Source organism: Vigna unguiculata, chromosome 10 (assembly GCF_037176805.1).
Source record: "Vigna unguiculata cultivar grain cowpea cultivar isolate G323 ecotype 2 chromosome 10, ASM3717680v1, whole genome shotgun sequence".
NCBI lineage: Eukaryota > Viridiplantae > Streptophyta > Magnoliopsida > Fabales > Fabaceae > Vigna > Vigna unguiculata.
In genome coordinates, this window is record NC_140801.1 from 45,422,627 (window position 1) to 45,444,724 (window position 22,098).

At 31.0% G+C, this 22,098-nt stretch overlaps 1 protein-coding gene, 1 long non-coding RNA gene and 1 pseudogene across 2 annotated transcripts; 2 read left to right on the top strand and 1 right to left on the bottom strand.

Annotated features, from left to right (window-relative positions):
* Positions 1-1,011: 1,011 nt before the first annotated feature.
* Positions 1,012-2,815, top strand: LOC146883337 (putative carboxylesterase 8 pseudogene; annotated as a pseudogene).
* A 12,393-nt stretch (positions 2,816-15,208) lies between these two features.
* Positions 15,209-19,461, top strand: LOC114166094 (uncharacterized). The gene is made up of 4 exons (XR_014985012.1): positions 15,209-15,340; positions 15,419-15,457; positions 16,673-16,781; positions 18,691-19,461. It is a non-coding gene; the product is annotated as an uncharacterized LOC114166094 (long non-coding RNA).
* LOC114166092 (zinc transporter 8-like) lies at positions 17,466-19,320 on the bottom strand. The gene is made up of 3 exons (XM_028050753.2): positions 18,706-19,320; positions 18,423-18,572; positions 17,466-17,925 (listed from the first exon to the last, which is right to left on the bottom strand). The coding sequence occupies exons 1-3, from the start codon at positions 19,318-19,320 to the stop codon at positions 17,620-17,622; spliced, it is 1,071 nt and encodes a 356-aa protein (XP_027906554.2). The 3' UTR covers positions 17,466-17,619.
* Positions 19,462-22,098: the final 2,637 nt, after the last annotated feature.

Here is a 22,098-nt window from a genome sequence, read left to right on the forward strand (position 1 = left end):
CACAAACCCTCAATAAATGAACTTCTCAACAAACACCACAATCACAATGAAGATATACAATCCGAAAACCTATGCACAGGGTATAATACACAATGTAACAGAGCCTTTAACCCTCAAAATCAACTTAATATAGGTATAAATACACAACACAAAACCTAAAAAATCAACTCCAAGAAAAATAAAACAAAAACACAAACCTTAAAAAATCAACTTCTAACGAAAACAAAAAACCACAATGCAGATGTACAACAAATACCAAGGCCACAATTATTTTTACAAACATTTTATAAAATCGTCTATCTCTACTTTTTTTTTCCTATTTATCAACCGTTATTCTCTCATCTTTTCTGATATATTTCACTTTATTTTTCATAAATATAATTTTATTTTATATATTAACTTAATAACATTACAATATCATCACTTACTAATATAATATCACACATATTTAAAAAATGTATACACACAAACACGATAACGCATGTTTTTACACTAGTTATTTTAAGATATTTTGCTTTAGGACAAGTGTCAAAAGTGTAGACATAGGTCATTTAGAAATTTCACCACTACATTGTTTTACCATATTTATAGTTGAATATTAGTGAATGTAAGTCAGTCGAAACTACCAACGTTGGTAAATTCTAATCAAGTCATCAAATCTAGGGGTGGCAATTAGGCCTGGCTCGGTGGGCCAGCCTGTAGGCCCGCACAAAATACGCGGGGTAGGCCTAGAAGTTGAACCCGCAAGTCCAGCCCGTCCCGCATAAGCCCATGACCCAAACTGGCTGGCCTGCGATCCACACGGGCAGGCCCGCACGCCTGCATCAAAAAATGATTTAATTATGTCTTTGGTCCCATTTTCATAACAAAATCTCAATTTGGTCCCGTTATTTTTTTTTATCTCAATTTGCTCCCTGTTTTGAGAATTTTGATCTCAATTTAGTCCTTTCTGTTAGTGGTACAGTAACAAAGTGTCTTTATTGGTGTAGTTTTTCATCCATATGACATATGATGAACCCAGTTGGCAGCATAGGTAAAAAATATGATGTCCAACCTCATTTTTTTTTTCTTGTAATGCATGCGTAATAATTAACAAATATATTATGAATCTTGTTTTAATTTTTATTATTTGACTTGTATGTATTAATATTCTATATAGGGATCATATATTTTTATCATAGAATAATTAATTTTTTAACATTAAAATTAAACAGTTAATTTTATATACCATCAAATTAGCTATACTAGATTTACTAGCGAAAATTAATGAAATATAGATTATCTAACATAGATTTACTAAGTTAGATATAGATTAACAGTTGCTATATATAAAATAAACTGTACAATCTTCGGTGATAAAAATAATATACACAATAAATATATATATATATATATACTATTTTTATTATATTAATAATATATATATATATATATATATATATATATATATATATATTAAAGACGGCCGTTTATTGTTTCAAAATCTTGAATTCGTCATTAATTAAATTAGAATTAAAATTTTAAAAGATATAATTACTAAAAAAAAATTTATGATGAATAAGTTATAGTTAAAAATTAATTATAAAAAATATATAATATAAAAAATTACATGTATAGGAAAATATTGTTCTATAAAAATAAGATTTGACATTCAAATAAGTAGAAGAGTTGAATAATTTTATCTTATTCAATTATTGAAGATAGCATATGAAAAATAAGTAGAAATCAATAGTTTGTGTTTTATTTCCACCGTTTCTTCACTAAATAATACAAAAACATATAAGAATTGAGAGTTCCTCCTTCCCCGACACCCCCCACTTCCGAACCCTCTCTTTCCGTCGACATCCCTCTCAATGCCGCCGCCAACACCTCCCTCCGCCTCTTCCTCCCGCACCCTCCGCCCCCCGAAAAATCCCCCTCATCATCCACATCCACGGCGGCGGATTCATCCTCTTCCACCCCTCCTCCGTCATCTCCCACCACTTCTGCACCTCTCTCGCCGCCTCTCTCCCTGCCGTCATCGCCTCCGTGGACTACCGCCTCAGCCCCGAACACCGCCTCCCGGCCGCCTACGACGACGCCCTCGACGCCCTCCTCTGGGCCCAGGCCCATCCCTGGCTCCGCGACCACGTGGACTTCTCCAAGTGCTTCCTCTTGGGAAGCAGCGCGGGGGAAACATCGCCTACTTCGCAGCGCTATGTGCACTCGACCACGATCTCTCCCCTCTCAAAATCCTCGGCATCTTTATGAACGTGCCCTATTTCAGTGGGTCCCAGCGCTCCGACTCTGAACTCCGTCTCGTTAACGATCGTATCTTGCCGTTACCCGCTAACGACCTCATGTGGTCCCTCTCACTTCCCGAGGGCGCGGATCGCGACCACGTGTACTGCAATCCGACAGCGGCGGAGTCCGCTTACGGGAACAAGATCGGACGGCTGCCGGCGTGTTTCATAAACGGGTACGGTGGAGATCCCTTGGTGGACAAGCAGAAGGAATTCGCGAAGATTTTGGAGGCGCGTGGCGTGCGCGTGGAGAAACGGTTCGTGGAGGATGGTTACCATGCTGTGGAGATCTTTGATGAAACTAAGGCTCTCGCGTTGGCCCAAGATATTAAGAACTTCGTCCTCTCTCTTACTTCTGAATTCTCTAATTGACTCTTTCATCGTTTCTTCTTCCTATTTGATGTTTCCATTTATTATTTTAAAATGCAAGTTAGTTTGAATGTGGTAGAGAATGCCAAATTTAGGGTTTTTGTGCTTGAAAAAAATAAAGGTGTGTAATTAATGTGATGAAAGTAATTGAATAAGTGTTTTTATATGTGTTTAAAAAATAATTTAATATAATTTTTTTGTTTAATTTATGAGATTTTGGAAGGTAACGTTGAAAAGAAAAAATGTGTGGACAAAGTAATTAATATAAGTAGTGGTAGATTTATTATTTATATAAACATTATATATCACTTTACAGACATTTATGAAAATAAATATAATTTATTAAATTTAATTCATCTAATATAATAATTTAAATTAAAATAAAAATTGAAAGAATTTTCATTAAGTTCAATTTAAGCTAAATTCATCTACCAAAAGAGAAGGAAGAAAAGAATGAATATGGTGTAACAATATAATAATTTTTTACGATTTATATATCAATTTTAACTCTTTAGAACGTTAGGTGACATTGTTTTTGTGGAAACATGGGATTAGGTTATTTTTTAACGTTATAGGACAACTTTTCCCTACACAACTTAATATGTGAATTAATGGAGACAAGAAAGTAGAGCAGGTTAGTTGTTGCAATAACGAAAGATGGTTGAGCGTAGAAGACTAAATTTGATTTTCTATTGTTTTTTTCTTTTCATTCATTTAGGAACCATATGATGCGAGATGTATAAATTATTCTTTTCTGGTGCACTCGCATACTATCTGTGTGGACAGTTTCTCCCGACATCCTATCAATTTTCTTTTTACACTTCGTCATTTTATTTTTGAAATTTATTAAATTAATTTGGAAATGTTTTTCTGGCTAGAAAAGAAATTCCAGAAATAAAATTCAAAATGATGTACAGTAAGAAACTACCGAATGTGTGGTGTGGTGTCATCAACCGGAGATAACCCAAATCAAAAAAAGGCTTTTAGTTTCTGTTCCTGAGGCCCAAGGTTTGATTTGGTATGCTCTCTGTTACAAGGCCGAAATTTACATTTGTGTTCGTCATTTACTTCCTGCACCTGCATATTATTGTCTGCACTCCCGAAATTTAAAAAATGAGACTTGTATCCTTGATTGTGTATTTCAATTGTGATTTTCCGGAGTACCTACTATGGAAAGCCTCCAAAAGAGAGCAAATATGATGAATTAATAACCGAACATTGAAGATTTGAAGTTGCAATCCAATAACATTTAAAACGAGGATTTGTCCAATCTTAAATTATTTTATTTCAATGTTAGTTCAACATTAGGTTAAATGCTAAATTACACATTTGAGTAATGAAAATGAGTAAAAAATTACATTCTCTATCATCCCTCATCATTATCCCTTACACCCATAATTATCACAGTAATTGACAACCATTAGAAAGACAACCATTAGAAAGGGATATCAAATTCCCAAACATATTAGAACTTAAAAGATTTATACAAGAGAAATGATATAATTACACATTTTTCTTACCACTTTTCTTACCACCTGATGTGGCGTAAGATATTTAATTTACAATTTTTTTTAATATAATTGAAATATGAAATGAAAATGCAAAAGTTTTGGTTACGCACTCGCGCGTGTTGGGCACTTGCCATTCATCACAGAACCCTCGTCTCTTTTCATTTTGATTTTTCAAAAACAGTCTCTCCTCTGCTCTAACTCTTCCGCAAACCTCTCCAGAAAACATTCCCCGCACACACCTCTCCTCCATCGTGAAAATCCATCACAGACCCCTATCTCATTTGAATGTTGAAACCCCAAACTGCTCTTCGAAAAACCCTATCCCATTTTAATCTTCAAACTCTTCCCCCTATCCCAAATCCCTCTGAACCAATTGTTCCCCATACCTCTAAACCAACTGTTCCTGAAACCTCCCCAGAAAACCCTTCCCGGACACACCTCTCCTTTCATTGTTGAATCCCCCAACCCGTAGCAGTTCTTCGAAAGACAATAAACCCCAAATGCCTTTCCCCTCCCCTTCGACACCACTATCTCTTTTCTCGACACACGCATTCAGAAACCGACGGACGTCGAGGCGAATGTGAGATGCAAGAAGAGCGATTTTGGAACCTACTCGTCGCCCTGATTTTGTTGTCGTTGGTTCAGAGGTTCAGAGGGATTTGGGATAGGGGGAAGATTTTGAAGAATAAAATGGGATAGGGTTTTTCGAAGAGCAGTTTGGGGTTTCAACATTCAAAGGAGAGAGGAATCTGTGATGGATTTTCACGGTGGAGGAGAGGTGTGTGCGGGGAGGGTTTTCTAGGGGGTTTGCGGAAGAGTTGGAGCAGAGGAGAGACTATTTTTGAAAAATCAAAATGAAAAGAGACGAGGGTTCTGTGATGAATGGCAAGTGCCCAACACACGCAAGTGCATAACCAAACCTTCTGCATTGTATTTCATTTTTCAATTAAATTAAAAAAAATTGAAAATTAAATATCTCACGCCACATCAAGTGGTAAGAAAAATGTGTCATTGTATCATTTCTCACGGTAATAATTCTCCAACATACATAAATGAAATATGTATTCAAATATAAAGTTTGAATAACCAAAATAGATATATATTGAAAACAATGAATACAACTGCTATTAAAATTATATTTGAGTTCACTTATTACAGCCATTAACACAAAAATCATATTCCAAAACTTCTTAAACCACAAAATGAACAACTTCTTTGCGGTCATCATTATATAGTGGGCACAAAACAATTGCATTGTATCAATTGCACAAATCAATAAACAATTGCACAAAACAATAGACAACCAACAGAAGCTAAGCGTGCAAAAAAAAGTAGTTCAAAAAGGAGAAACATTGAACCTTCTCACCAACGACACCAACGACAGCAAAATCAGGGCGACGAGTAGGTTCCAAAATCTCTCTTTTTGCACCTCACATTCGCCTTGACGTCCGTCGGTTTCGCAATTCGTGTGTCGAGAAAGGAGATAGTGGTGTCGAGGGGGAGGGGAAAGGGATTTTGGGTTTATGGTCTTTTAAAGAACTGCTACGGGTTGGGGGATTCAACAATGAAAGGAGAGGTGCTTTCAGGAAGGGTTTTCTGAGGAGGTTTCGGGAACATTTGGTTCAGAGGGATGGGGAATAGTTGGTTCAAAGGGATTTGGGATAGGGGGAAGATTTTGAAGATTAAAATGGGATAGGGTTTTTCGAAGAATAGTTTAGGGTTTCAACATTCAAAAGAGAGAGTGGTCTGTGATGGATATTCATGGTGGAGGAGAGGTGTGTGCGGGGAGGGTTTTCAAGGGAGGTTTGCAGAAGAGTTGGAGTAGAGGAGAGACCGTTTTTGAAAAATAAAATGAAAAGAGACGAGGGTTCTGTGATGAATGGCAAGTGCCCAACACACGTGAGTGCATAACCAAACCTTCTGCATTGTCATTTCATTTTTCAATTAAATTAAAAAAAATGAAAATGAAATATTTCACGCTACATCAGGTGGTAAGAAAAAGGTGTCATTGTATCATTTTTCACAGTAATAATTCTCCAACATACATAAATGAAATATGTATTCAAATATAAAGTTTGAATGACCAAAATAGATATATATTGAAAACAATGAATACAACTGCTATTGAAATTATATTTGAGTTCACTTATTGCAGCCATTAACACAAAAATCATATTCCAAAACTTCTTAAACAACAAAAACGAACAACTTCTTTGCGGTCATCACTATATAGTGGGCACAAAACAATTGCATTGTATAATTGCACAAATCAATAAACAATTGCACAAAACAATAGATAACCAACAGAAGCTAAGCGTGCAAATAAAAGTAGTTCAAAAGGGAGAAACATTGAACATTCTCACCAACGACAGCAAAATCAGGGCGATGAGTAGGTTCCAATATCGCTCTTCTTGCACCTCACATTCGCCTCGACGTCCGTCGGTTTCATAATGCGTGTGTCGAGAAAGGAGATAGTGGTGTCGAGGGGGAGGGGAAAGGGATTTCGGGTTTTAACTCCTTTCCTTGTCTTCTTTATAAAGTTATTAAATGGAAAATATAACCACTAAGATATGATTAGCTGATACTTGCATGAAAAATATGAAATTGATAATTATTTGATATATCAAGTATTTTATAATAGGTTAAATTACTTTTTTGGTCCCTCTATTTGTCAAGAAATTTCAGTTTGGTTTTCAAGTTTTTCATTGTCTCAATTTGGTCATCATTTTCTAAAAAATGATTCAATTTGGTCATCATCGTTAACTTTGACCAAACGGTGTTAAAGTCAACGTCACGTGTCAATTTCTGGTTTTTTTGAATTTTTTTATTTTTTACACGTGTCAATTCACAGTTGTGCCACATGTCAAAATGACTCAATTTGGTCCCTATATTTGTTTTTAGTTTCAATTTAGTCCCAATTTTTGTAAAAATGAAGCAATATTGTCCTTTTTAGATTGACACTCAATTTAATCTTTGTATACAATTTTAGTTTCTATCGCGCCTGTGTGTATGCATTTTTTAAATATGCATGTTATTATATTAGTAGGTGATAATATTGTAATGTTATTAAATTAATATATAAATTAAAATTATATATATTAAAAATGAAGTGAAATATATGATAACAGATGAAAGAATAATCATTAATAAATAAAGACGAAGAGAAGAAGCAAAGACATCTGATTTTATAAAAATCTTGTAAAATTAATGGTCAATTTTTAAAAATTTAATAAATTATTATATTTAAAGGGTAAAATGGGTATTTTGAAATGTGGACACAAAAAGGGGAATCCCCTTTATATATTGTTACAGAATTGTAGAAATATTTTTAAAGTTAAACCCCAAACTTAATTTCAAAAATTAACAATTTTGTCATCATATATAAAGGCATCAAGTGTATCATATTATACAAACTTAGTGAAGATTAAAAATTAAATAACTTGTCACACATAAGTTTAGGAACTAAATTTCAAGTTTAAAACAAAACCAAAGTCTAATGTTTTGTATAGAATTTAAAGTTAATTTAAAATATTTATAGAAATATTTAATAAAAACGTTAATTTTAGTAAGAATATCACCATAAAATTTATAAAAAAAGTAAATTTAGTATCAATTTAAGGAAGGACAATATTACTTCATTTTTACAAAAAATTGGATTAAATTGAAACTAAAAACAAATATAGGGACCAAATTGAGTCACTTTGACACATAACACAACTATGAAATGACACAGGTAAAAAATAAAAAAAAAATAAAAAATAAAAACCAGAAATTGACATGTGACGTTGACTTTAATACCGTTTGGTCAAACTAACGGTGAGGACCAAATTGAATCATTTTTAAGAAAATGATGACCAAATTGAGACAACGAAAAACTTGAGGACCAAACTGAAATTTCTTGATAAATAGAGGGATCAAAAGAGTAATTTAACCTTTATAATAATAACATAACTCAAATGTAAAACATTTATCAATCAAATTAAAATTATATTTCTTTTAATTTCTTTTTTCATATATATATTGAGTCAATAGGATATTAGTTGATTTCAAACTAGATTCTCTTAGGCATTATTATAAACTTTGACATCTGAGCTATATTAACATCTCAAGCTATGTTGACATCTCAAAATCCATCAATCATTATTCATCACATGAAAATTTATTAAAAAAAAGATAAAATAAAATAATATAGAGCATGGAAGGACCAAACTAAATCCATCATAAAAATTATAATTTACGAAATATAGGCAAGTTATACCTATTATGAAAAAAGTATAAATAAAATAAATGTAGGCAAAACATTAAACAACTTGTATTGCTCTCTTATGAATGAAAGCTAAATTAGCCAACTGGTCTTAGGGTTTATAAAAATCGAACAAGCCATGTTCTTGCTCGTGTTTGGAACGTTAAACTTGAATGCAATAAGCTATGTCTTGGACCCAATCTTCTTCTTCATACTGTAATAACTATGTGCAGCGTAGTGTTACCTCGTCTGAAGGTGGGGGCGCAAGGTTTTGGGGTTAAGACCCATTTGTGATTGTGGAGAAGTTGCAGTTCTCAAGACAACAAGAACTCTGAAAAATGTGGGTAGAAAATTCTGGGATTATGCTAACTACAAGGTAAGATTGATTTAATTGCTATTCTTTTGGGTATGTCTGATTTGATGAATCTTCTAAGTGTTGTTCGTTTTGATGTTTTTCTGTTCAATAACAGCGCGAGAGTGAAGCTGGTGTTTGGTGTAATTTTTTCAAATGGTGATATGAAGACGTTGATGAAGAAAAGATGCTATAATTGTCAGCCAAAACATGAAGATATAACATCTGAAAAATGTAGTTAGGGTTATTAAAAAATTGTTCATTGTATTAGCAGGATTGGTTTGTATTTTTAGGTTGATAAACGTAGTGATGTTGTCCCTGGTGTTGAAAAATTAACAAAAAAATTGTAACTGAAACTATAATGACGTACGAACCTTTCCAAAATTGACAATGAATTCAGATATTTATGTTCTTTTAATTTAATAAAATAGTCCAAACCTAATTTAAGAAAAATGAGAAAAGTGTTTCCCATTAAGATGTTTACACGTGTATTGTACAGTCGTTGTTAGCTGCCCTAACAAGTGTAAAAAAAAAAGTATAGGAAAAGAGTGAAAGAGTGAAGTTAAAAGATAGTTTTTGTTTTCCTCCCTCCCACTCGCGAAGAACACTAGGTAGCTCTACCCTCTGTTCTACGTTTTTTCTCTCGCGAAGAAGAGAAACTTGTTTATGTTAAGCATTCTTCTCCCAAATCTTATGTTACCATTTAATAAACCCTTTCTAACTGACCTATGGTTTTGGCCGTGGAAGGTCTTGGAAAATTGGGGCGGAGCTGGTTGTTTTGAAGCGGCGAAAATGTGACTTGATGATCATTTATTTTAGTAATTACGTTTCTCAATTTTTGATTAGATTTTGATAAATTATTTTTTAGTTTCAATTTTTTTTAAATAGACATATTGATGAAAAATAAAATAATAGATTCATTTTTTTTAAAGTGATAAAAGGGAAGATACCCTTGAAGATGAAAATAATACAAATTTACTTCACCTATTTTCAAACATGATACTAAGAATTTCATTGTTGAATTAGGGAACCATTTCTTAAAATTCAAAGAATAATAGGGAAAAGTTTCATATTAATTTTTTTGAATTATAGACGGAATGTTTCATATTAATTCTTTGGAACTTAAGATAAGAAAACCTTCTTAAATCTGGGAATATCCAGTAAAAGAGATGAAATTAGAAAAAACTTATTTAAAATGAGTTTCATATCAAATACAATTTCAAAATTATTTTTTTAAGAAAAACATACAAGGATTTCAATATTGATTATATATACTTTTGTTATATTAGTAATAATAATTAAATATATAAAATTTGAGTATATTATTTTGTCCCTTCAAACTTTTTGATAAAGATCCACCGTTGCTTACAATGTTCGTCCAAGAACTATACATTTAATTAAAGAGGCACATGAATGTGGTTTTCAAAGAAACATTTATTTTTTTCCTAAAAAAAAGAAAACTATTTGAAACAAATAATAAAGAAAATATTTTTGAAAACTTTATTTTGGTCTGACAATGATTGATCTTACTCCTACGTATCTCCATCCAAAGAAAAATCAGGAATACGTAATTCTTTAGAACTTTGTGTTTGAAAATATTTATATTTTTAATTTTTAAAAATTTTATATTTTTTTGAAAAAAAAATATTAAATTCTAGGACGACACAAGCATCTAGAAAAAGAAGCAAAATGTCAAATATCAAACAAAGCATATGGCCATGCAAATCTCTAAAATTTAGTTTGAAGGGAACCCGATATAGCATATGGTCATGTAAATGTAGAACAAAAAAAATGAAACAAAGTGATCATACTTCTCTTTTCAAATATATATAAACAGTATATAAATGTTAGAACTATGTTTCTATTAAAAGGGATACTTATTAAAAACTAACGTTACTACCTTATTCAACTTTTAAATGCAAGATTTTATTTATTTCAGGTTGTGCAGGGCTTGGTTCTTGGCCCAAAGATCGGATATAAATAGCACGCTTTGGATGACAAGGCTTACAATTTTATCTGCAATTATGTCTAACATCGGGATAAAAATTTCAAGACTTAACAATAAACTTTTACTTATTAATTTGTAATAAATTAATTTTAAATTATTAAAAAGTTATTACTGATCAAGCTTCAATACAATTTTCACACAATAGATAATTATATTTTATTATATATTTCTCATGATTTTAATTAAAACCTATTTATTTGTAAAAACTAATTGAAACTATGAACACATACAACTTTTACTTGAAATTTGAATCCCTGAAATCAATCCTAATCTATTTCTAAATCTAAAGTAACTAAATAATAAAATTAGTGGTGAAGAAGCAATTGTATTAAACTTTGAAGTTTATTGTTATATGCTGAATTCATCTTTTTATTCATATACATTATAAAAAAAACGTGATGTGAACAAAATGCCGATATAAACAAAATTGATATGTTATTATTTCTTCTATAAAAGACTTTTTTGAATGTCTTTTTAAAAGAAATGGTTAAATATGTTTTTGATCCCTCAAGTTTGAGCGCAATTTGGGTTTAGTCTCTCATCAAAATTTTTGACCAATTTAGTCCTTCATCTTCCAAAATGCGTGAATTTAGTCCTTTTAACCAAATTTTGTTAAGTTTATCTGACATTTCAAGCGCATTTCATGATATTATTTAAATTATTTATATTGTTTGACACATTTTTGCTTCAATGTTAACTTAAATACTATCATGCAATGCGCTCGAAACGTCAAATAAACTTAACAAAATTTGGTTAAAAGGACTAAATTCACGCATGTTGAAAGATGAAGGAGTAAATTGGTCAAAAGTTTTGATGAGGGACTAATTCCAAATTTCGCTGAAACTTGAGGGACCAAAAACATATTTAACCCTAAAAGAAACTATCTGTATTGTGCAAAAAATAAAATAAAAAATTTCTTCTAACCTAATGAATGAGCCCAAAATAAGAGTGTTTTTGAGGGTTTTTTTTCGGTAACAGGCAAATCACTTCCCATAATTACAAGACTAGGCAAATTTTTTAAAAATTATGAATTTAGGCAAAACGTGTTGGTAGGAGACGTTTTCTCATGAAGAAATCGTGAGGGGGTGTATACTTTTGGGTCAAAGGGAAGAAATCGTAGAATGTTTTCAGGTGAAATCGTTTAGGGGAGACACGTTTTGTATGCTGTAATCGATTACATCGTAAATAATTGATTACTGAATGAGTTAAAGGATTTCTGAATTAATGTAATCGATTACATAAATATTATAATCGATTACAAAATGAGTTTTAGTATTTCTGAGATAATGTAATCGATTACATCAATATGGTAATCGATTACAACAATTATAAGAGGGATGAACCTTGATACCACGGTTCTGTTGGAGTCCTCCACTAAGAGGGATGAACCTTGATGCAGGATTTTTACTGCTGAAGATGAAAGTTGCAGAGATAGTTACGTTGTCTTCAAGGAGAAAAATACTTAAAAAAGAATGAGATTAATTTTTGTAAAACTTTAAACTTAAGTTATGTATAAATTAGAAAAAGAATATAGCATAAAATACATGTTCTGAAATTTGAGAAAATTGCAGTGAGCGTGAGTGACTATGACGCAACTATTTTTTCATGGAGGTTACTGTCTCAATTTCTACCATTATGGGGGCACTACCATTTCTATCATTCTTATAATACACTCTGAAAATGAAAACCGTTAACATTAGGTTTTGCATTGTTACTCCACAGTTCTTTTACTGGTTAATTATTACACATGCAGAGATAGTCTACTGCTTCCATGCGCAGACTTTTGACGGTGATAGTTATGCTGTCTTCAAAAGAATCACAGGATGTGATAATAATAATTACAACTAAATTTAAAAAAAAAAAATACAATTGTAATCGATTACCATATTTATGTAATTGATTACATTATTCAGAAATATTGAAACTCATTTTGTAATCGATTACAATATTTATCTAATCGATTACATTAATCCAGAAATCCTGTAATTCATTCAGTAATCGATTACAACATACAAAATGTGTCTCCCCTGAACGATTTCACCTGAAAACGTCTCACTTCCACACGATTTCTTACCTTTGACCTAAAAACGCACATCCCTTTCACGATTTCTTTATAAGAAAACGTCTCTCCCCAACACGTTTTGCCTAAATTCGTATTTTTAAAAAATTTGCCTAATCTCGTAATTATGGGAAGTGATTTGCCTATTAAAAAAAAAAATCGTTTTTGAGTTGTCACGGATTGCAACTCTGGTTAAGTTTGTTCGGTAGGTCAAAGAGTCCTTACAACTAAATTTTCATGAGTCCATCATCTTCGAGTAGGGGTGGGCAAAAAATCTAATTTTTTTGATCCAATCCACTTTTGCTCCAATCCAATCCATTTATAATCCATTTTATTAAAAATCCAATCCATTTAAAATCCATTTAATGGATCTGGATTTCAATCTAATTTACATTTTATATATCTTATGGATTGGATATCCATTTTATAAATCAAGATTTTTAAATGTGGATAATCCAAAAAATCCAATCCAAATTTTCAATTTAAATTTTTAGTTGGGTTAGAATAAAGGTTGAGATGGACTATGCTAAATTCAGACTTGGACGGGCCTTGCTCGATGACCTATACGGATCGGGCAGGCGCGACGACCATAAGAGGTTGGGCGAGCCTAAAGATATGAACGGGCTAGGCGGGCCCTACGACCCGGACGGGCTCGAAGACCCAAACGGGCTTGACGACCCAAACGGGCCTGACGACCCAGACATGCCCGACGACCTAGATCGGTCCGATGACCCGGACGGGCCTGACGACCTTAACGTACCTGACGACCCAGACGGCCCCACGACTCGAATGTGCCCGACTACCTGATTGGGCCCGACTGTTTGGACGGGTCTATCCGGGTCGTCTGGCTTGTCTGGCCCATCCGGGTTGTCGGACCCATTCGGGTTGTTTGGCCCGTTCGTGTCGTTGAGCCTGTTCGTGTTGTCGGGCCCGTCCAGGTTGTCTAGCCCATCCAGGTCGTCGAGCCAGTTCGGGTCGTCGAGCCCATCTGGGTCGTCTGGGTCCATCCGGGTCATCCGGGCCTTAATGACACAAGTTTTAAAAATTTCAATTTAAATTTCTTTTATAAAAAATGGATTCTGGATTTTGAACTTGATCCAAATATTTGGATTGGATTTAAATTTTGATCCAAATATTTGGATCTGGATTTTAAAAAAATCCAAACTACTTTTGCTAAAATTATGGATTTGGGTCAAAAATCTAATCCAATTATTTGGATCTAAAATAGATGTGGATTGGATCACTAAAAATCCAATCCATGCCCACCCCTATCTTCGAGTTTTCAACTTTAATACCTAGATTATATATTTGCACAAAAGACAAATATAAACATTTTTTATAGTGAATTATGAATTCATCAAAGAGAAATTTTTTTATTCTTGTCATAAAATATGAGTTCTTATTAAATATTGAAATCTTTCTGATAAATTTTCATTGACTCATCAATATTTTAGGTTGTGATTTTTCTGTGTCTTTATGTTGTGTGTGTGTTTTTTTTTTTTTATGTTACAAGAGACATCAAATTAAAAAATTACCGTATTGATTAATAATATTATTTGTACTACCATTTGAAGTAATATTAATATGAATAATGGTATAAGTATTTTTGTTATTATTATACTTAATTGTTATTCTACTGCATTTCGCTAATCACTCTTTTGTTTTTTCTATCTCATGGTTAAGAGTTTAGAATTTCTTTTTTCCAAATATTATAATAGAATGAAATGGTTTTGTTGTTACGAGTAAGATATATAAGTCTAGAAAACTAATTTAGAATACATAATAAGAGACATTTGATATAATTAGATTGTTATGATTTTGGAATATAATCAAATCTTTATTATTCAGCAGTATTAATATATATATATATATATATATATATATATATATATATATATATATATATATATATATAGATGATTCTTATTATTAACATATGTCATTATATATATTTAATATATATTTAATGTACATTAATCTATAATATATAAATTATATGTACAATTAATCATAAGATATATAAAATTATACATTAATTATTTCTATGATATATAAAATTGTATAATTAATATACAAATATTATTTATACGTTTATATCAATTGCACCATCAATATTCTTATGATTCTTATATATTTTCTTAAAACTATTTGTATATTATATACATATCAATTTCAAAAAGTAATATAATAAAATCAAAATGATGATAATTATTAAAATGATAAATTAAAATAATAATTATAATCTGTAAAAAATAATAAATAAATATAACTAAAATATTTTTTAATTTAATAAAATAGTCCAAAACTGGTTTAAAAAAAAAAAAGAAAATTGTTTCGCATTAGGATGTTTACTCGTGTATTGTACAGTCGTTGTTAGCTGTACTGACAAGCCTAAAAAATAATTTAAAAAAAAAAATAGTTTCTGATTTCCCTCCCTCCCACTCGCGAAGAACACAAGGTAGCTTTCCCCTCTGTTCTGCGTTTTTTCTCTCGCGAAGAAAAGAAACTCGTTTCTGGTAAGCATTTTCCTCTCAAATCCTATGTTATCATTTAATAAACCCTTTGTTATTGAGCTATGGTTTGGGCCATGGAAGGTCTTCGAAAATTGGGGGCGAAAATGTCAGAAAAATCTGGTAAGTCATCTTCCAAAACCCTATGTTATTGCGTTGCTTAGATGACTCATAGGTTGAAAATGGTAACTGTTTAAGAGATTTCGTTTGTTACCGGTTGCTACTGAGACCTTGCTTAGCTCTGCTTTTGTTGAATGTTAAAGCGATGCGTGATGATTAGCAAGATTAAAATGAGAATTATTAGAGATGAATTTAAACTTTCTCTACTGAGGAAAGATGCAGATTAACACGTTAATCCCAAACAATTGAAAGCAGAACTCGTAAATTAAAGCAGTGTTCACTTTCTCCCACATTCTCCACTGCCTCTGCTGCTCCCACACTTGAGTCACCACCCTGAAAAACCAAAAAGAACAAACAAAAACATATTCGAAGTTAACGAGTGTACAGTAATGAAATAAAACTTTAAAACAATAGATAAACAGAACAAGAAGTTTTTTATGATTTTGATACAGATTTGCGTTTGGCAAGTATTTATTGTTGCTTCCCTGTAGTTGTATTTCATAGTTAGTAATGTTGCTTAAATTGATTCACTTGACCTATGCAAGTAAAATTCCTGTTTCACTAAAGATAAGTGTCAAGATTAGAAAAAGAAAGAATACCATATTTTACTATCTACCATTATGTTTTTAATTTAATTTAGAGCCAAACTGTTTTTTGCTTATGACTGATAGCTTAAGAGTCTGACAAGTTACAGAAAATTGGTTATATTTTAACATACAAGCAATGTTACCACACTCCTTAAGCATAACATTTTTGAAGTTAGATTTGTTTATTTTATACAGGGACTGATTTAATACTCATTGTAGAGTACCCTTATTAGATTGCGTTCACAATTAGGCCATTAAAGACTAAAATTCAGCACAGAGAGCAAAAGACTAATTCTAAACAATTTATTAGTTTTTTTTAAAGGAACAAAATCAAAAACTCATTAAAAATTGTGGCTGCCATTGCTTGTAATTAGTATATATTTTTTGATGTTTTTTTTTTTCTTATTTGATGTTTCGATGCACTTCCTTCTTTCCCGAATTTTATTGTTATATTATCCAACTGAACGTGTTCTTTGTTTTCTTCCTTATGATTGGAGTCTGAGTTATTTTGGATTGGATATAATGTGTTTGTTGATTGCCTTGTTACTCATACGCGCACACTGTTGATTCTGACCGATGCAAGACCTATAAGCTGGGTTGACGGTTTAATCTTTTTTTTACTGGTATGTAGAATTTAAACTCATAATCGATCACAGCAACAGAAAAAGTTACGTTAGGGGTGAAGACGTGGTGCTGAAGTGAAAGGATGTGCTTCTTTGATTGGTCTGTTTGATCTTAAGGTAATGGCTAAACTAAATAATTGTTATCTTCAATCACAATGAGCTCGTTTGTTATATTAATAGTTTACTAGAATTTTAAATGTGATTTGTAGTTGTATATAAATTTTACTTGATATGAGTTTTTGCATTTTGCTTTCTTGAATATGAAATTGAGATATATGTTTCGTCAACACAGAAACCATTGATTTTCTTTTACTGAAAAAGAACCGTCAAAGAGAAACGTTGGCCCTAAAGTGAAGTCTGTCCCTTTGTTGTATCTTGTATGCAAGAAATTCTAAAGTGAAGTCTGTCATTTTGTTGTATCTTGTATGCATTAAATTAGTGACAAGGAGATAAAAAAGTGTGAATAAAATTTGGCCGAAGCTACATTGGATATTTCATCCACAATAAACTATTCTCATGTAAACACTTGAGATTCCCGTGTCCACTAGAGTGATCAAAGTAAACAACAATCTCATCAGTATGACATTATTTTGAAAACATGATATAGATAATTATGTTTTATTAAATCTCTCATACTTCTACTTGAAAATTCATATTTCTGAAATCAGTTTTAATATACTCCAAATTTTAAAGTAACTAAATAATAAAATTAACCGTAAAGAAACAAGTTCATTAGATTTAATGAAGTATAAAAACCGTGATAGACAATGTAAATAAAAGTAGATGAAGTACAAAGAAATGTTTATATAAACAAAAGTGATGTATTATAATTTCTTGCACACACAACATGCAATTGAAATATCAAAACATCTGGTTCGATTGTATACTTGAAGGAGGCTACTGAAAAAGTGAAAGGAGACTATTTGAAAAGACTTCCTTGCATTCTAAGTATTTCTTAAGCCCATTTAGCTACCATAGACATTAAACCAGCTCCGAGCAAAAGAAAAACATTTGCTCCAAGACGGAGTCTGCCACTTTGTTGCATTCTTGGACTCATGAAATCAGCGGCAAGAAGATCAACCAGAGCCATGTATATTAAGATTCCAGCTGAAGCTGCATTAAAAACTCCTTCTACAATAAGAGCAGTTGGACTGTTTTCATCATAAACGCTTGAGATTCCTATGCCAATTCCAATACCCACTGGGGTAGTCAAGGCAAAGAACAATCCCATTACTGTCACAGATACTCTCTTGAAGTTTGCCTACAACAATAAATTATAAGTTAGATCCTTCATCCCTTTTCACTCCAGAGGAGTGAAATTCTCATAAATACACATAAAGTTGCACACAAAAGATACAGAATTATTCACAACTTTTTAAAAGATACAAACAGTCTTTATATGAATTTCTCCCACATAAGCTTATGCTAAACCATTTTTTTACCTAGCAAATATCTTTCAGGCTTCATAGTCAAATTAGGTAAGAAAAGAAAAAATTAATCAGTTTTTGATGTAATTGGAAAGTTATATATGGTCCCACATATATTGTACGAGTGATCAAGCCATTAATTAATCTAATTAAAAAAGTGGATTAGAAAGTTGCCATTACATAGTACCAGATAAAAGAACAGAACTATGTTGTTTGTTCCATACCAACACAACAACACACATGGTCCCGGTCACAAATCATTTCATGGATATTCTTTTGTTCAATTTAAATCAATCAACCAGATTCAACCAGATTCATTTGGATACAGTACCTGAGATATACAGCTTCCAAGTCCCATGCCTTCAAAGAATTGATGAAAAGTCAACGCAGCTACCAGCGGTCTTATTGTGTTAGGACTCTCTGAAGCTCCCAAGGAAATCCCAATAATAACAGAGTGAACAATAATCCCCAACTCCAACACCTGTGTAACAGATCCAAAACCCCGTTGTCAAATAAAGAAACCGAGAATGAAACCCTGATTTTGAAGAAAAAAATTATTTTTGTCCCTTAATCTTATATATATATTTTCATTGACTTAGAGTCTTAATGAATACCTGTGATATGACTCGATGGCGAAGAAGCTGGGAGGATTGATCTTGGGAGTGAACAGGGCCATGAGCATGACCATGCGTTGCATGTGTGTGAAGTTCCACATGCCCTTCGTGCCCGGTCTCTTTCTCCACATCCCCACTCTCAATCTGTACTTCATTGGAATGGTGTTTCTGAAAATAAGCAGTGGCATAAGTATCCACCATGAGAGTCCCCATGGCAGTGCACATTGCAACAAAGCCAGTGAAGGGAAAATCTCCCCATGGATGCTCCTTCAAGCAAGGTGAGGTCAGATTCTCAAAAGCATCGGGTAACACGTGGATGAACCCAGTTGCCAGAATCACTCCTGCAGCAAAAGCCTTTATCAGGAAGAAAATATTTTTTTCCGGACTCAACGCAGGTATCACTTTTCCTAGAAGAGGAATACACACTCCAATTGCACTCGCAACTAATATTGATACCAAAGCTGCTATTTTGTATCTCAAAGCTTTTGTTCTGTCACGATCTTCGTTTTCTTCGTCACAAGTACATTCTGCTACAACTAAGGTCGGAAGTACAACCAAAAAAACGAAAATAGAAGAAGAAAACAAAAACTGTCTGTTTATCTTGAATCTACCCATTATAACCAAAGGAGAAGAATGAGAGAAATTCGAAGAAAGAGAAAAGTAGACTGGAGTGAGAAAAAACTTCCCAGAATGATTTAAATAGGAAACTGTGTTATCTAATTAATTTTAATTAATGTATATAATTTTCATTATAAATGGTAAATCTTTTAACAGAAAAGGAAGATGACATAAATGATGAAGCTATGTCATGAAATGTCGACATGAGTTTGTAACAACCAATGAAAAAAAACTTTGAAAATTTTAAATGCAAAGAGATTTTGAGAGAATAAGAGAAGTGTCTCCATTATGTGGAAACTGACGGCAATGTGTGAAAGAGAAGAATAAAAAAAGTAGAGTCAAGTCAACCTTTTCTGTTTTCATATTTTGATTGAAATCTCTTAAATGTAGGACCAATATAACACGAAAATAAAAGCAAAATGGACCCATCGAATGCAAATATCAAGTAACAAGGTTGAAAATATGAAGTCCAACCTCATCTTTTCTTTTGTATTGTAATGCATGCGTGATAATTAACAAATAAATTATTGAACTTGTTTTATTTTTTATTATTTGACTTGTATGTTTTAATATTTTATATACGGATCATATATTTTTATCATAGAATAATTAATTTTTTATCATTAAATTTAAACAGTTGATTTCATATACCACCAAATATCCATACTAGATTTACTAGCGAAAATTGATGTAATATAGATTATGTAACAGACATTTACTAAGTTAGATATAGATTAACAGTTGGTATATATAGAATAAACGGTGTAATCGGCAGTAATCAAAATAATATACACAATATATATATATATATATATATATATATATATATATATATATATATATTTATTTATTTATTTATTTAAAAGATGGCAGTTTATTGTTTCAAAATCTTGAAATCCACATTAATTAAATTAGAATTAGAGTTTTGAAAGATATAACTACTAAAAAACTTTACGATGAATAAGTTACGATTAAAAATTAATTAAAAAATATATAAAATATAAAATTTTATGTTATGTTCTTAAAGAAAAATACATGTATAGGAAAATATTATTCTATAAAATTAAGATTTCACACTTAAATAAGTATAAGAGTGGGATAATTTTATCTTATTCAATTATTGAAGATAGCACATGAGAAATAAATAGAAACCAATAGTTTGTCTTCAAAGAGGGAGTTTACTCACTCTGTTAAAGTTTTTATGATCAAGCTTTGTTACTAGAAATAAGTGTAATCATTCATATGAATAAGTAGTACATATTTAAGACCAATGTGAGTCAAACCTAGAACTACTTAGATAAGCTTATCTAATCTTGAACTGTAAAAATATAGGTGTTACAAAACTCTTTAATGAATTAGTTACTTATCTAATCGATTATGAAATGCACTATGGTCACTACAATCAAAACCTAATCACGATAATCGATTAGATAAATTTCCTAATCCATTAATTTTATCAGCAGAGAATTTCTTTTTAAACAAATCTCAATTCGTTACACGGAATACAGAATCAAAAAACTGATTTTAGAGATTGAGAAAAGAGAATTCTTGAGTTTTTGAGAGATTATTCTTTTGGGTGTTCAAGGAGTCTAAGGATGGAATTAATCTTGAAAGATCAAGCTTCTTAATAGGTGTTAGCACAAATTGATTTTGGTGATTTGGTGTTTGAAGATTTGATAAAGATATACATGAAGCCATTATTAAATTAATGAAGGTATGAATATATACTTGATTAGATGACCAAGTAATTTAAAATTATAAAATGATAAACTTAAGAATGCTAAAAAAATTGTATAGAAATATACTTTCATTTTAAGGACTATTCAATTTAAAATTAAAATAAATGGATAAAAGAGTAAAATAACTTATTTGCACGTGTCACTGCTAAGTATAAATAAATAAATGATAAATTAAGAATATCAAATTACTAAAAAATTAACTTTTGAGATACTTGCTAACAAAATAAAATAAACATTGATTATAAAATAAATTTAATAGATAATACATACATATATTTTAAATTATTAAATACAATGGGATTCTATGTATATATGATTAGTGTAATTATTATTAGATAATTTCTATTCAAATTTTACATATTAAAATAGGAAGAATATTCAATGATAAAAATATCTATATTATAATTTGATATAAATATGTTTTATTGTTTATAATTTTTTTACTAATTTTAAATAATAGTATTTCACAAAATAAAATTATAATATGTTTTTTAAGTTTAATTTTAGAAAGTGACTAAGTAATGAAATATCATAAAAGAAAAAAGAAAATATATAAACAAATTTAATTTATTTAAGTATTATTATTTTATGAAATAAAAGTAAAATATATTAAATAATCAAATAATTAGAAATTATATTAAATAATGATGTAATTGTAGAAAAAAAAGTAATACTTTAAATATAAATCATGGGTAAAAACATAAAACTCATCTCTAGAGAAATATGTGACGACAAAAAAAGAAAAAAAATTAAAAATATCAAATGACTAAAACACTAACAATTAGAATATTTGTCAACAAAATAAACATAAAAGATAACTTTCCTAGTATTTTTTTTATATTCTAATGGATAATAGATATTACATAATAAGTTATAATAGTTTTTAATTATTTTGAAATTATATTGATATTTTAGTTAAAATTGTGTGAAGTTTTTAATATGGTTTGTTATGGTTGTTTATTACAGTATATTATTACAATATATTTCTTATTTCATTTTTTATGTGCAATTTAACAATAACAAATTAATGTACTAA